Raw genomic sequence first — 16,961 nt, forward strand, 5'->3', positions numbered from 1 at the left:
GGGAAACACTCAGATGGGGGGGGGGGAACACTCAGATGGGGGGGGGGGAACACTCAGATGGGGGGGGGGGAACACTCAGATGGGGGGGGGGGAACACTCAGATGGGGGGGGAAAAACACTCAGATGGGGGGGGAAAAACACTCAGATGGGGGGGGAAAAACACTCAGATGGGGGGGGAAAAACACTCAGATGGGGGGGAAAAACACCCAGATAGGGGGGGGGAAACACTCAGATAGGGGGGGGGAAACACTCAGATAGGGGGGGGGAAACACTCAGATAGGGGGGGGAAAACACTCAGATAGGGGGGGGAAAACACTCAGATGGGGGGGAAAACACACACAAAGTGTGGGGGAGAGACGCACATCGTGGGAAATACACGCAAAGCGTGGAGGAAACGCGGATACCGCGGGGTAAAGACGCGCACGTGGATGATGCGCTCCCCATAGAGCGCAGGGATGGGGTCTGGGAAGGGATGGAGGGGTCCCGGGACGCACTCACCGCGGAGAAGTTATGGGGCCCGCAGAGCTCGCCGCGGTACTTGCAGGAGAGCAGCATGTCCTCCAGCTGGTGGCCCAGGCGGTCCATGAAGTCGGCGCTGATGCCCTCGTAGTGTCGGGGCGGCAGGAATAGACGGAAATCGGCCAGCTTAGCGAACCACCGCAACCTCGCCTCGTCGCCTCTCAGCAGCTCGGTGAGCAGCGGCCGGGCGGTTCGGTTGGGCAGCAGCAACCCCAACCAATGCCCCGCGTAGTACAAATCCCCCTTGGACAGACGGGGGAAACGCAGCGGGTTGTTGTTACACAATGTAACGGCGGGGAAAGCCAATTGCCGGCTCCACTCGGTGCGCACCTGAGTGTGCGACGGGAAGGAGAGCCAATGCAGCAGGCGGTTGGAGGACCATGAGAGCAGCAGACCCAACGCCGTGCAAAAGGCGAGCACCCACAGCGCCCGACGCGGCAGCGCCGCCCGCCGCGAGCACATGTGCCGCAGCCCGTGCAGCCGCGTGCGCAGCGCCGGCACCCGGCGACCCCTCGCCATGGGCGCTCCCCGCCGCTCCCCTCCAACGCCGCCACCGCCGTGGGCTCAATGCGAGCAGCCCCTCGCCATGCCCGGCCCCCGCTCCGCGGCCCGCAGCGGCCCCGAGCGGCGGGGGGAGCCGCAGCGGTCTGCCCGCCGCACCGGCCCCGAGCTCGCGGTGCTCGGGGAGAGCTGCATGCCGGGCCCCGCTGCCGGTGATGCCGGTGGTGATGCCGCCGCCGCCGCCGCCTCCTCCCCGCCGCGACCGCACCCCCGCGGCTCGGCGAGGCTGCCGCTCGGTCGGAGGAGCCGCTCACACGCGGCGGTGCCGAGCCGGCATGGCCCGCTGCTGGTTGTGCTCCTGCTGCCGCTCCGCCCGCGGGACCTCCGAGCTCCGCGATCAGCTCCGCGATCAGCTCCGCTCTCCGGCACCTCCGAGCTCCGTGTTCCGTGACCGGCCGGGGCTGCTCCGAGCTTCGGGTTGAGCGCTGCCGCCACCGCTCCCGATCCCGGTCCCAGCCCCGCTCCGTGCAGCCGCTCAGCTCCGACCCCGCGCCGTTCTCATGCCCGTTCTCCCGAGGAAAAGCCGTCCGCGCCCCGCTGGGCGGATGATGAAGAGGGAGGGACACACAGAAAGGCGATGCTTCCCTTCGGTTCGTGTCCCGGTTGCGGTGGCGGCAGCCGCGCCGCTCGGCGCCAGCCGCGCTGGGGAGGCGGAGGGAGGAGGGGAGGGACGGAGCGCCGCTCGGCCCCGCCACCCGCCGGAGCCCCCTCCTCCTCCTCTCCGGCTTTATTCACGGCCGAGCGGGGGGAGTGCGGCTCCACCGGCAGCTCCCGGGACCCGCCGGGCTCTGTGCGTGGAGGTGGGATTGCGGGGTACCTCCCTCTCTCCCTCCCTTCTCTTTCAGTCGGAGTTTGTTTTTCTGGTTTTCAGCTGCCCCGGGGGAAAACACGATCGTACCGACACCGGTACAGCCTCTGGAAGCGCGGGGGGAAGCTCGGGGTGTAGCTTCTTTGTACTTTGTAGCCAAGTGCTCTCTGTTCCATCGCTACATGGAAAAATGCAACCCCAAAGCATCCCCTCCCCATCACCTCCTCGAGCCCCGGTAGTCGTTTACAAGAGCTGTGTGGGGGACAGGGGGCTCCTTTAGAACCGCATCTTGCCCGGACACACACGCAAAAACCCTTTCCCCAATACCCTGGGGAGAAAGAAATACTTGTGATACACATTGGCACCTCAGTTGGTTTTGCTCAGCTCGGATCTCTGAATAGCAGCTCAGTGTTACCTTCATTTTGATTTAGAATAGTACTAAGAAGCGTTCCTATCATTGTGTCCAATTAAGCTCTAAGTGGCGATAACTGCTTCGAATCCCCTCTGATATTTCTGCTTTCCCATTCATTTGCCATGTGTGTTTTGATCTGCTGTGCATTTTTACCCGATAGATGGTGCCGTTAGAGCCTGGCTGTCACCAGCCTCTTTCACAGAGTTTCTTCCCTTCGTGGCAAGAGCTGCAAACACACAACCCCTTCCTCCCCTTACCCCAAAGAAAACCCCACTCCCAGCTCTAAGACCGCGGAGGGAAACCGTTTTGGGGAGACCCCATGCTGGGGTTGCTGCAGCAAGGATTTGAACAAGTATGAAACCACAGGCTCAGTTTTCCAGCCGGGGTGTTTTGCAGTGCCTCAGTTCACAGTGTTCTCCTGTCCATGCTTTGCAATTTTACCTTCTTTTTTTTTCCCACTTAACCACTTCCCATCAATCCGAAATCCTTTTCAAACCTGGGAAGGTGGCTGTGACCTTTCTTAAACGAAATGAAACAAGGCCAGCAGTTAGCACGTTTGTAATAACGTGCTATCGAGTGGCTCCCATTAAGCATCTCAGCCTGCATCCCCCCCTGCCTGTTGGAATCAGTGGGAGTTCTTCCCCTTGGCTCACTCACAGGATAATAATGATCCGAATAGCTTTGCTATGAGGCAGTCTGGGATTGTTATTTCCATGATATATTGACACAAACCTAAGGAGGGGAAAAAAAAAGTCCTGGGTTATAAACATCCTAATACGTCCCCTCCTGCCCCAGCACTGCTGCTGTCTTGCAGTGATTCTCAACTTTCTCAAGTCAAAATCTGACCACAAAAGGCAAAGCCTCCATCAGCTGCCATGGCACAGCACTCCCCCCTTCTTCAATGCCCATCCATTGGAAATCGTATCCATTTATTTTCCCATTCCCAAGTCACTCCTGTGTGAGTCCTGGTTCTTGACTCCTCCAGCTTGGCTTCAAAAGCCCATTGGGCTCCGTGCATGGAAGGACAGAATCACTAAGGTTAGAAAAGACATCAAACCACAGTTTGGGTGGAAACAAAATGACATTGAAAGGATTCAAACATCCATTTCAGGTGAATCCCATCATTCTGCCTCGGGACATAACTTGCATGTCCTCAAATGATACACAACAGACGAATAGTCTGACATTTTTTGGCACTGAAAGCATTTCCTTCTTTTGAAACTTCATTTTCATTTCAAACATCAACTCGAGTTAAGACAAAAAAGATTAAAGAAAAGCTTGAAGAGCCCTGAAAAGTAAATTGTAATGCTTTCTTCCACCTGAACTTTCTGAGTATTGTGATTTCATTTATCTCATATGGGAGCAAAAGGAAGGAAAGCTCCAACCCAAATGCTTTGCCCTGGCAAACTGGAAAACCAACAAAACCATACCCAGAGCCCTACAGCCCCCAGGGAGAATGAGGCTGGGCACATCTGGGCACAGCTGGATGGAAGAAGCTGTGCACATCTGGGCACTACTGGATGGAAGAAGCTGTGCCCAGCTATGCACAATTAGATGGAAGACACTGAGCACATCTGGGGATCACTGGATGAAAGAGGCCATGCACAGCTGGGCACAGCTGGATGGAAGAAGCTGTGCACATCTGGGCACCACTGGATGGGGGAGGCTAAGCACAGCTGTACACCTCTGCATGTCAAAGGCTGAGCACAGCTGGATGAAAGAGGCTGAGCTCAGATGGGCACTGCTGGATGGAAGAGGCTGAGCACAATTCGGCACCATTGGATGGAAAAGGCCAAGCACAGCTGCGCACATCTGCACACAGCTGGATGGAAGGGGCCGAGCACAGCTGGCCTGCTGGATGTAAGAGGCTGGGCACATCGTGGCACAGCTGGATGGAACAGACTGCATACAGCTGGGCACCACTGAGTGGAAGAGGCCAAGCACAGCTGGTCACCATGGGGCAGGTTTTGTGGACCAGCTTGGTATGCCATAATAAAATCATGCTCTTATGTTCCTTAAGCACCCATCTTTCCAGAATAATGTGCTGCTTTGCCTAACTGCTGCTGCTGCTGCAAAAATTTTCCTGCTGAAGCCACCATGTTATGAGAAAGCCATAAAACACTTGGAAATAGGGGTTTCCATGGAAGCTGCCATCTCAGAGTTAATTCTATTACTGCTGCCTCAAATCCCGTAGCATACAACAAACCCACTCCAGTGCTATCTGAGACCAGCACAGCTCTGCATGGTGCCACCAACCCCAAAACTGCTGTTCTTATTTCAAACTGGTTTCATTTTCTTTGGTATGACGTTTTGTTTTGTTGCTTTGCAAGCAAATCATTGAGCTGGCAGCTATGAGATTCTCTGTATTAATTGAGGATGCTCAGAGCAGAGCTAAGTGCAGCCCTGTCTGCTGTAGGGGTGTTGGGGGGCTTTGCAGTGTTATGGGGCTGGGCATGGTTTAATCAGGGGGAGGTAAGATATTTGATCCATAATAAAACATCGAAGGCACATAAATAGCACGTCAGTGAGCTCTTTCTTCATCCGCATTATGGCACAAGTAGAGTAGTAAAACTGCTTGAATTTACAACTGCTTTCAGATACAGAAATATGGAAATACTCTGATATCTCATTTTCTACGCCTTCTGTGCGTACATAATAATCATCTAAAACCCTAAAAACAAAAAGGCACCAAGCTCGAAACCCATGAGAAATGAATTAATTGCCCAAGAGAGCAATGATGCTGCATTTCTTTCAGGGATTATGCTGTCAAAAAGTAGATAGAAGTGGGATTTAATAGGTGACAGGAAGCTGCTAAGGATTAATTATAAAGACTTTAGGAGGTGGCACAGACCTACTGGCATGGGGACATAACTGGGTCTGCCCCGCAGAGGTGTCACATTGGCCTTAGAGTAACTGCAATGGAAGGATGTACTGAGCTCCTTCTGCCCATGTTTTTGGATGGGATGCTGAGCCTCACAGCTGGCGATGGGCTTCACATCCATTTGGAAATGCATTTTCAAAGGTCCTGCACAATGCCATGCTTTATAGGGCTGTCCTGTGCTCTCCAAGTCAAATGGGTGCTTCCAACACAACTGTTATTCATTAACTTTCATGGAAGGAGCAGAACAGTAAGAATGTACACTGTGTGTATGTGTGTACACATGCAGATTTCTTCTTCAGGTGGAAAGAAGGAATGATTTTAATCTGTTTAAACTCCTCAGCTGGCATTCTCCCAGTTATGTCACATTTTCCTCCCCAGTTTTCCACTTCACTACCAATGAAAAGAGAAGAGAGAGCGAAACAAATGGAAATACCTCTGGCTTTCTTCAGAACTAATTATAACATGAATCCTTCCGAGCAAATCCCATATCCAAGATCTCACAGCCTCTGAACACCAACGGGCTCCTTTTCTTTTTGTTGGCACCAAGAAAAGTGCCATTGGCATTGGGCACTTATCCTGCTGCAGTGCCCTCTGTGCGTTTTGGTGGCCCTGTGGTCACTTCCCAGCTGACCAGGGACAAGCAGGAGCCTCCCCTCCACCTCTGGGTTGCAAAGTTTCAGCCCAGCCACTGCAAAACATTGAGAAAAGGAAATGGGCACCCAATGCTTGAGTGTCTGGGATGCTTCCCCACATCCCTGCTGGAGGTACTCAGTGCAACACATAACACAGAGAGGAGAGAGCAGAAAGCGATGCCTTCACCATGAAGCCCTGCAGGGCTGCAGGAGGAGGAAGATGCATGAGATGCGTTTGGGAGGATGCAAAAGAAAATGGAATATTATCTCCTTTCCGGAAAGAGGGAGCTTGTGTCCCTGAACTTTGAGCCTTGGGGATGCTTTTTCACACAGTAGTGTGTATTTCTGTTGACTTTTTCTCCATTTTATTTTATTTTTATTATTATTATTATTTTCTTGGTCTATAAAAGGCTGAAGTTTCCTTGGAGCCGTTTTGCTGGGCGAGCTTCTGCTACGGAGCTGCCGTCTTTGTTCCTGATGGGCTGTGAAGCGCAGAAGCCGCTTTGCTCGGGTGTTTAATCACAGCTTTTCAGTGCTCCATGAGCACCGTCACAGGAGAGGCTTAATTAAAGAAGAATTGAGAGGGGGAAAAAAAGGACAGGAAAAAACCCCAAACACGAAGCTCACCTTGCTACTGAAATCTGCTTTGGTTTGGGGCTGTGAGTGATGTGAGAGGATCTGTGTGGATTTCAGCCTTCAGATGTGGCAGAGGGATGTTATAGGGCTGTACATGGGGGGGACATCTCAGCTCCAATGTATTAAGGTTGTAGGGTGGTTGTGGAGTCCATCCTGAGCTTCATCTGCCATCAGCTCCCACCCCAAGCACCTGGAGGGGCTTCCAGTGGAAATGTGGGGCTGAATGGAGGCACTGCAGAGCTTGATCCAGGGCGGGGATGGGCTCACCAAAAGATCATAGTGAATATTTCATGTCACCTCTTCAGTCTGGAGAGAAAACCTGCTGCTGTTTTCACTCCCCCCCTCCACCTCCCTCCACTGAACCTCTTTTGCTCAGGTTAAATGCACAGGATCTTGCAAACACACAGAGAGCTGCTCTATGTTTAGATGCTGAAGGGGACTGAAAATTATATCTCTCCCAGGGAGTTTGGCTTCTATATCAATTCAAGGGAGCAATTTCTTAAGTTAATATTTATTCTTTGTCTTGCTGATGTGTTTGAAGACGCTTCTGGGAGCCAGGCTGGAAGTAGCTCTTCTTCCCCTTAAACCTGTTGCTGCTGTTCCAAACCCTAAGCCAAGGCCAAAGGGGTGTCAGAGCCTTATGGCATAAGTGAAAGAAGGGGGGAAAGTCATTCTTCAATCAATGCAACAAGAGAAGATCTTTAGCGCCTAGCCCCAAGCGGCCTGTCACCTCTTGCAAAGAGCAGCAACAGCCATTCCTCCTGCTTGACACCTGCTCTATTTGCTGCAATTTTCCACTGGAAAACTAAACAGTTTGATCTTGGACTGGTAACACAGCCAGGTTCTGAGTCCCTAAGAGACCCCAAATCTCTTTTCTTGCCTTGGGGACCAGGAAGGAGTGCTTGTGGCTGGTGCCTGTGTGCTGGGAATGCATACAAACCCTCCCTGTGTGCTTCTAGCTGAGAGCAGGGGTCACATTGGAAGAAATCAATACATGCAATTATTACAAAGAATGTTGCTCTACCTGAGGGATGCATCTGGAAACTGCAGAGGGCAAAGCTCCAGCAGCTCAGCTGTGACCTGGCTGCTCCTGAAGCACCGGAGTCAACTCAATCCCAGGGTTCAGCAGCTGGAATGGCAGAAAAGCCACCCAGTGTCAACAGATATCAAGAGGCATTTCCCCACGAAAATGACCCCTTTCATCCCTTAGGATGAAAAGCTTCCCATTGCTGCACCTGAACACGAAAACTGAGTTCCCATTCAGAAACATTTTGATGGCCCTGAAGCTGCTCCAACTCCTTGCAAACTCAGCAGGAGTTTCAGTGCAGTGATTCCCCAGAGGAGGAAACCACAGCTGCCTGCAGACTCTCCCAGCTGCAAACTGCTATTCCTATATTGCCTATTTGTACATCTAGGCTCTCAGTTCTTTGCTGTGCTTTGGCCACGACGGTCCCAACAGTGTCCTCCATCCTTTCCCTCAGGGACAGGTGAGCGCTACCTGCACAGCTCCAGGCAGAAGGGATCCATGCAACGTCTCTCTGGCAGCTAATGGGTGACAGCAGTTGTGTGGGCAGACTAATGGAGAAAAGGTTTGATAAAATAGAAGAGCCATCTCTGAGGTTATTTTATTTTATCTTATTTTATTTCCCCGGTGATGCTTTTTTTGTGGTTACGTAATTTTGTGATGACTTTGATTTAAGGGGAAAAAAAAGAAAAGGCACTGCTGAAAAACTCTGAAGTTTGTGTTCACTCTGAAGTTTGGGTTCCCACCCTTGCACTGAGCTGGAGGAATGGGGAGGGATGGGAGATGGGGGCTTCCAACAGCCCTGCTGTGCTCTCAGGGCTCTGAGCACTGAACTGCACTCCAGCACCTTTCTGTGCTGTTCATACCTTCTTCTTTTCTTCTTCAATCCAGTCCAACAGGATGCTAAAGCAAAGGGAGCTCTACGACAGGAGAAGCCCCAAAGACACAAAACCACAGCAGAAAGTTCCTCCTGGGGCTGACTCTGCCTTGACATGAAAAGACATTGTCAGAATTCACTTCACATAAAGAAACAGCTTCAGTGCTTTTTCTGGGTCAGTTTTCTTACCCCTCCAAGATGAACCCTTTTGCTCCAGGAATGCACAAAGGTGAAGATTTCTGGTTTTGATTTTCCTTTTTTTTACCCCTCTCTATGGTAATCCCCATTAACGTTGCACACATTTGTGTTCCTGCAGCTTGTCCTGAAGCCATCAGATGGGGCTGGGTGAGCGTGGTTTGGTGGCGCATGGTTTGGATTGGAAAGGAACTTACCAAACACACCCAGAAGAAAACACAGAGCTGCTGTGTGTCCTCTGGAGCAGTCAGTGAGAAAGTCCTCCTGTGCTGTGTGAGCTGCTTTAGTTTCACCATCCATCTCATAAACAAGACTCTCCTAGGATGCAATTTCACTTCTGCCAATGGACCTGGCTTTAAAATCCCAGCTCCCATCTTCCTTTTTTCCCTCCGCCAGGGTCAATATTTTGGTGCAAGGCAAAGTGATGGCAGCAAAGCAGGAAGAAACTGCTGGAATCTGCCAGCTTGCAAAGCAAGATCCAAACCTTCCAGAGGAAGAGCAGGAGGGCTGACTGTCCTCACCATCCCTAAGTGCTGATGCAGCATCCTCCCACGTTCCATGTTGAGACCCTGTGGATGGAGATGTGAAGCTCCAAAAGGGATTGGAAGGGGTTGAGATCAAGCATCTTCCTCTGAGTGGTTTCTTTTTTCATGGCAATGGGTATTTTTTTTGTCACGTTCATTGACATTGCATTATACAGTGAGTCTCCAGGGCACCGTTCCCAGAATAATTGCACAAAGCAAATAATCACTATTTCCATTTCATTTTCTTTTTCTCCTGCTCTTCTGGATGAAGCTTCGCAGTGCTTCTCTGTGATGATGGCAAACACCTGATGCTGACCTTTGGAAAAGGTTGATAATATTGAAGTTGGAGCCAACTAAGAGGGAGAATGGGCATCCTGTGCTTGGGGAGCTCAACCTGGGGTGGAGGTAGAAAAACACTGTGCTACTGGTGAAAAATGGTTATTAATACTGAATACCACCTCTGACTTCAATAGACTGGTGGAGATGAGCAGAGTATGTGGGGAAGCAGTGTTCTGCCCTCCCCCTGTTCTATTCCTCCTCCCTAGGTGCACGTTGTGACCATTGGAGAGGTTAAAGCCATCCCACTCCCTCCTTCTGCCCTTACAGAACAACATTACCCTCCTGCTGACCTCTTGACTTATCCAAGTGGGGCATCCCTGAGCCAAGCAGCTGCAAAAGCAAACCTGGCTTGGTGGTAACACAGGAAATGCAATGGACACTGCATTTCTTTGCACTGCACAGCTTTCCCTGAGGGCTGCTCAGGTTGTGGCACAGCGCATATGGACACGCATGAAGGCCCCTTCCAACCCAACTCAATCTATGATGCTATCTATGATCCTGTGATCCGTATGCTATGATGCTATGACTTTATGATTGCATGAGTCTGTGATGTCACGATCAGTGTGATTTCAGTCACCTCTTAGGAATGAACACAGCTGTCTCCACACTCACAATTCATGTTGCACAGTTTGGCAAAGCATTCATAGGCACAACTGCAAATGGAGAACTTATGAATAACCCACTACCAACTACACTACGCAAGCATTATAAAGACCTCTGTCCTTTGAAGTTGATGTTATATAAAGGTACATAGCAATGAATTTCTGGGAAATGCCAAGGAGCAGCTGCTTGCTCAGAACTCAGCCAGCATCCAGAGCAATCCAAAAGCTTTCAGCCATATTGCATCTGCTGCAAGCAGAGCAGGTCATGGTGCAGCAGTGCCCACAGGTGACCCCTTAGGGGCCTGCACACGCACTGCTGCAGAAATGCAGCTGAGCACATGGCTTTTAGCTGCTATGATGTGCATCCATCATGATGATGCACAGCTTTGTGCATCCAGAAAGGATGGAAACAACTACCAGAATAACTTGGAGCTTCCCTATCCAGGCAGACACATCCCATACCTCCCCAGATCCATCACAAGTTCTATGTACACACGCTGTGCTTGCTTTTGTAATTGTAATCTCCTGTTATGTCACAAACATTGGTCGCCTTAAGGGTGATACCCTGAGCAAATTCCCTTGTTTGTTAAGAAAACAACGCAGGCCTGATTCAGGCTGCAATGCACCTACTGCTAAACCAGATAAATCTGCAGCTTTCAAGGGTGTTTTACAGATGCTAAACCAGTCAGATGAGTGATATGAAGAAAGATTGAGCAGTGACAATGCATTTTTAATCATTTTCCAGGATGAACCCAAAAGCAGAACCTTGCCAGAAGGAGATGAGGTTATCTGGGAATTAACAACTTGCTGCCTACGATGCTGTGCTGGAGGGTCAAGGCAATCTGGGACACGTGAGGCTGTGAGGCCTGCAGAGCAATGTGGAAATGCAAGTGCTGAAATCACTCAGAGGGGTTTTTGGTCTCATTTCCAATTGCATGATGCATGGGGGACCACCTGACTTCTGCTTCTGAGCAGCAGTAGGGATCTCACCCTAACCACCCCAAATCACAGCTCAACCCAAACCTAAGCACCCCAAGCCCCTAAGGCGTTTGGGTGGCTTGGCCATTCTGCAGCCAAGAGCTCCATCCTCACACTGGGCATCAACAAGAAGAAGTCTGGCACTGCTGAGGGAGGAGGAAAGCAGGCAGGGCTGGACAGGAAAGCACTGTCCAATGCTGGAATTACTGCTGGAAACGTTTAGCTTTGGGATCAGTGTGTTTACACGCACCCATGCAATGACAGCAGTATTGCTTTAAGCTCTTGTGAGCTGGATGCACTGAGTGCATCCAGGAGCTGTCAGCTGCAGGAGGTGGGAACGAGATGGATGGAAATCAAAGGTTTCCTCTGCTTCCAACTCTTTGTCATTTTCTTGTTTGCTTGATGTTTCCTGTGTTTGGTTAGAGTCCCTCATTGTTTGAAAATGGTGAGACACGTGGTCATTAAGAATCATTATCTCCGCAAGTACTTCCTACTTGAAACGTCTTAAATAAATAGATGGAAGTCTCCTAAAATGTGAGCTTTTATATAACTATCGTGTTTGCACGCATGCTGCTTTCAATGAGAAACCCCCGCTGAGAACTGTGACTGGCATGGGCTAGATTGGTATTTCCTGATCCACAATGGGAAGAGAAGGCAGTGCTGCTACCAGGAAACGAGACAGCAAGATCAAACACTGCAAGGTTCTGTCTGGCTTGAAAGCGAGCTGCTTCCCACTGTGCACTGATTTTGCTGCTGATAAAATTGGCTGTGGACTCGCAGTTGCATCATTTTACATGGTGTTGTGCTGTCAAAGAAAGAAGGGCTGGTATGGGGATGGGGTGCAAGGTATTGAGCCTGGGACAGTGGTGAGATGTGGGTTTGCCACGGGCATGGCTCAAGCTGGAGCTCCTTGCAGCTTTTCTGGTGCTGGTTAAGGGGGAACTGTAGCACAGAGAGCAGAGTGTTCTGGCCCTGGTTCTGCAGAGAGTATCCAGAGCAGAGCATGGATCAAGAATGGCTTTGAATAATGGCACTGAGCACACTGCTTTCCCAATTACATTGGGGTGAGAAGCTCAGGGATGCTGAGGCCAAGTGGTTCACACCATGCACAAAGCACTGCATCCACAGCACGGCCGAGCAGGAGCTTGGAGTGACGTCAGAGCAGACCCAATTATCCAAGAAAAGTGCGTGCAATTAGCAGGGCACTGCTGGGTCGTTCTGGTCGAGCTGTTTAACAACCTCAGCAAAGCCCTCTGACAAGGCAGCAAGGTTAAACCCGGTGCAAAAGAAAAGAAGTAAAAAAAAGATGCTTGTATGCATGTAGGAAAAGCAGCAAGGAACCAAAAAATATGGATGAAGAAAAGTGGCTGGTGGTGATGCAATGATGGTGGAGAGCTGGAAGAGAAGAGGCAATGCTCTCAAATGCCACCCATGTCCCCAGAGCTCTTTGCTATCAGCTTCTTCAGGAACTGTCAAAGGGCAGCAGCCAGGAGGATGCTCAGAACGTGTGCCCAAGGTTGTCATGCATCTTAGCAGCTGGAGGGGTAAGATCCAGCTGGGAGTTGTAGAGCATTGCCTTGTAGCACTTGGTGAAGAGCAGCTTGGGAATTGTAGCAAGGAAAAAAAGCAGTTGCAATAATGTGAAGCAAAGTGCTGCCCTGCTGTGGTGTGCCCTACAAGGCAAAACCCTCTTTGCTTGGGAAACAAGCCAGTATCACTGAAAGAAGTGAGGGGCAGGATCAGATAGAGGAGTGTCTCAGGTCACTCCATGCTTTATCAACACAACAGGGGCTTTCAGAGGGCATCAGGGAAGCAGCCCTTTCCTTCAGCATCCGAATCTAATGGACTCCCAGAGCAAAGCACTGGGAACAGCCCCAAGAAACTCCACATCAGCACAATAAAAACGTCGTGCCCTATAGAAATATGGTGACAAAGCAATCCCTGCAGGAACGGAGCTCAGCCTCTCAGACACTTGGTAAGGGCTTGTTCAATTTAGTGCACCGTGGCTGAATTGAATATTTCTTGGGCTTATTAAAATAAGGATTTACTCCCCGTTCTATTATTCATAGGGCTGGGCAATAATTGCCAGCGAGTTGGAGCTTAATTAGCAAGGAATTATTTACAGAGATAAGGAGCTGTTACTAAACCCAAACAGACAATGTGTCTGTGTTGTCTCAATGCTGGGATGCAGGGTGGCACGAGCTATGGGCAGCATCCCTGTGTGCAAGAGCTCATGAGGCATGGGAGCAATACACATGAATAGCAAACATGCAAACTGCCAGCGTGATTCACTGAGTAATTGCAGAGTAATACCAGGCAAACTATTAGGAGATAGTAACAATAAGTCAGGACTGACTCGTCTTGTTTAGAACTCCTTGCTGCATCTAAGTTATTTGTTACTGTTGTGAGCTGCTTCAGAAATGCTTGTGGGTGGTGTAGAGAGGCAGGACTTAGAAACAAGATGGCAAAAAAGCAATTAATTAATAAATACATAAGGGTGTGCACAAAGTCTCTCATTGCTTGGCAGATCCGGCCACAACAAGACCCACTACTTGCTTGGGTCTGCCAAGCAAAAAAATAGCAGGCAGTTTAAGGAGATAATCTGGACATGTTGGGTACCATATGGACACAGTGGGTACCCCATGGACCTGTTGCATCCTGCATGGACATGTGGGGAACTCCTTGGACACACTGGGTACACCATCAGCATTTTGGGTACCCTACAGATGTGTTGGGTACCACTTGGGTACACCATGTAACTGCTGGGTACCACATTGAGATGTGGGGTCCCCCATGGACACATTGGGTACACCATCAACATTTTGAGTACTACAAGGATGTGTCAAGTACCCCATGGGCACATTGGGTACCCATGCATCCCATGGACATTTTGGGTACCCTATGGATGTGTTGGGTACCACATGGTCATATTGGGTACGCCATGGACCTGTTGGATACTGCATGGACATGTGAGGTAGTCTCCATGGACACACTGAGTACCCTGTGGACATGTTGGATATCACATGGACATTCTGGGTACTCCATGGACACACTGGGTACCCCATCAATATGTTGGGTACCACAGCAACACATCAAGTACATCCCCTTAGGTTGTTGCTCTGCCCACAGAAGCCTTGGGCTGCCACAGGACTCGTCAGCAATGTGGCATCACGGTGTTGGAGAGCCCAGTGCCAACACTCAATCCATCAGTCACATTTCTTTATCAGGGCAGGAGAACAAATGCAGGCATAGCTGTGCTTTGCCATCGATCAGAAGGAAGCACAGCAGGAGCAGCTGCCCATCATCTTGAAACTCTGTTATTCTGGCTGCTGCTCTCCCCCACAAAGCTGTAATCAGCTCCTTAGGCACTACATCATGCTTTCCCTGGTTATCGTCTTCTGTCCCGCACTCTACTGACAGTTCATTACTTATGCACACCACAAGGCAGATTTTCTTCCTCTCGATGGGACCTGTTGTGCTCCTGATTGATGCCAAACCCTTTTCTCATGCTAAAGGGCAGCCCATGGTGGCCACAGCACGAGAGAGATGCAGAGCTTTGGGAGCAGGGCAAGAGGAGGCACTAAGGATGCTCAGAGACTGAGGTACCTCCACTATGGAGACCTGCTGAGAACTTTGAGGTGTTCAGCATGGGGAGCACAAGGCTTTGGGGAGATCTCATTGCAACCTTTCAATATTCACAGGAAGACTGTAAAAAGGATGGAGAGAGACTTTTTGCTCCGGTGGGGGGCAATCAGCTCACAGCAGTAGCAGAGCTGGGGGCGTTAGTGCTCCTTCTCTGCCCAACCATGCTGTGTTTCTATGGGCAGAGAAGCAGCCTGTGGTGCAAGGAGCTGGAACGAAAGTTGCAGCACACCCCTAGGAGATACCCTGCAACTTCTGGTTGTTAAAAACCTGTGGGGTTTGAGATCCAGATGTTAAGACTTTGCTTTGCACTTAGCAGCGGTTCTGCTATAGAGAAAACCAAGCATGGTCCAATCAATTTTTTCACTCCATAATGAAATTTCCAGGAATATGACTCCAGGCAAGATTGCAGCTTGTATTCACAGTTGAATTCTTTGGTGGCAATGAGCAATGATTTTTGTTCTCTGGGTTTCAATACTCATAACATTTCCATTTTTATGGCGTTTGATTACGTATTAGACATTTAAGACGCATTTATAATATTAACCTCTCAGAAGAGGCCACTCCTAAAACAGCTCTGTTTGCCTTGTTAAAATGCAGCTCTCGCCACTGTCTGTACTTCAAGTGGTCTGAGTCGATGAATCAAAGATCTGAAACACTAAAGCAAAATATATATAAATAACAACAAGAAAAAACCCACAACACAGGGGGGAGGAACTGGGGATTGACACCTTTCCTAATAAATGACCTGTGCTGAAATATCAGCTACTTTAGTCATTTGTCACAGCGATCAGCAGCACCAAAAGTGGTAATTTGCAAATCTGAATGAGGGGTGATGCTTTGTCATCTGGGGCTGCTGCAGGAGGGGACAGTAGCATCTTTCCCTGCTGCTTTCCCCAGCTATCCCATTGCAGTGGGGCCAGGTGATCACACACAGTTCCTCAGATCTGGGGAGGGGGGGTTTTGCAAGGGAGGATGAGCAACAAGCAGGTTTGGTTTCTTTTCCAACTGGAAGGTATTGAAAGAGGCAAAGGGGGTTTGCTCAGGTTCCTAATTGAGGCTCAACCTAATGCAAAGCCTGAAGCAGCACCTGAGTTTTCTTTCCACCCATGAGACAGTTTGTAGAAACACAGAATGGCTTGGGTTGGAAGGGACCTTACAGATCATCTAGTTCCATTCCCCTGTCATGGACAGGCTTGCCAACCACTACATCTGGCACAATGCTGGGCTGCCCAGGTCTCCATCCAACTCAGCCTTTCCTCTGACCTTTGCTCACACTGACCCCACCCAGCCCTTCTTGTTTGAGCCTCGAGTCATTGCTCCATCTTTGTAAGTTATTTTGTTTGTGCTGCAGATGTAGCTCAGGATCCTCAAGACTGAAGAACACAGACCTCTCCTGACAGGACAGGGATGCAGAAACCAGGAGGCTGAGACAAACACAAGGGAGAATGAGCATCCATCACACAACACAACACAACACAACACAATGCAACGCAACACAACACAACACAACACAACGCAACACAACATAACGCAATGCAACGCAATGCAACACAACGCAACACAATGCAACACAACACAATGCAACACAACACAACACAACATAACGCAATGCAACGCAATGCAACACAATGCAACACAATGCAACACAACACAATGCAACACAACACAACACAACACAACATAACGCAATGCAACGCAATGCAACACAACGCAACACAATGCAACACAACACAATGCAACACAACACAACACAACATAACGCAATGCAATGCAATGCAACACAACGCAACACAATGCAACGCAACACAAAACCACCCCCAGAATCAGAAGGTGGCCATCTCAGGTAGCTCCAAACTGGTCTCTGCCTCCAGCTCTCATCTCCTACAGTCCTACAGGGATAAGGATGTCACCTCATTGCACACTATGTCCCCATGTTTGTGAAATGCTGGGCATGAGGCTGGTGAGAACTGTAAGAAGAATTCAGAGTGTTGCAGTCTCTTTCCTGCCCCTCAAGGAGCATCTGAGGGCTGGGGAGCAGCACTGAGCCTAATAGCAGAGCCAAAGCAATAAGTATCATAAATACTCTCCCCTTGGATGAGCTGCGTCCACCCTTGAGCAGTGCAGACAAAAGAACTCCTGCAAGCAGTGTGAAATCATGAAATTAAAGACAGCATCGTCACTCACACGAGAAGTGAAGAGTGGAAATGATGAATGAAGAGTGCTGAGCCAAAGCATATCTTATGTTCCTCATACCCAGAACGCTGTCACTTTGCAGCTTTAATAAAATCCCCCTTTTCTTTTTTTTTTCACAGCTTTGTACTACGGATG

The 16,961-nt window shown here is 49.8% G+C and overlaps 1 protein-coding gene across 4 annotated transcripts in view; it reads right to left on the reverse strand.

Moving 5' to 3' along the window:
• Nucleotides 1-16,961, reverse strand: part of LOC107325055 (acid-sensing ion channel 2) — a 387,163-nt gene that overhangs the window by 70,379 nt on the left and 299,823 nt on the right. For 2 of the 4 annotated variants that reach the window (XR_014937144.1, XM_015885549.3), the window contains exon 1: nt 499-1,124. The exons of the other annotated variants lie outside the window; for them this stretch is intronic. Coding sequence is in view for 1 of the 2 variants with exons in the window: in XM_015885549.3 (XP_015741035.1) it covers nt 499-1,038 (540 nt within the window). In the remaining variant the exon portion in view is untranslated. Of the gene's footprint in view, nt 1-498; nt 1,125-16,961 lie in introns of those variants that run through there. 4 annotated transcript variants of the gene reach the window in all.

The sequence above is a fragment of the Coturnix japonica genome, chromosome 24 (genome assembly GCF_054131305.1).
Source record: "Coturnix japonica strain WE chromosome 24, WE-NBRP24, whole genome shotgun sequence".
NCBI classification, from domain to species: domain Eukaryota; kingdom Metazoa; phylum Chordata; class Aves; order Galliformes; family Phasianidae; genus Coturnix; species Coturnix japonica.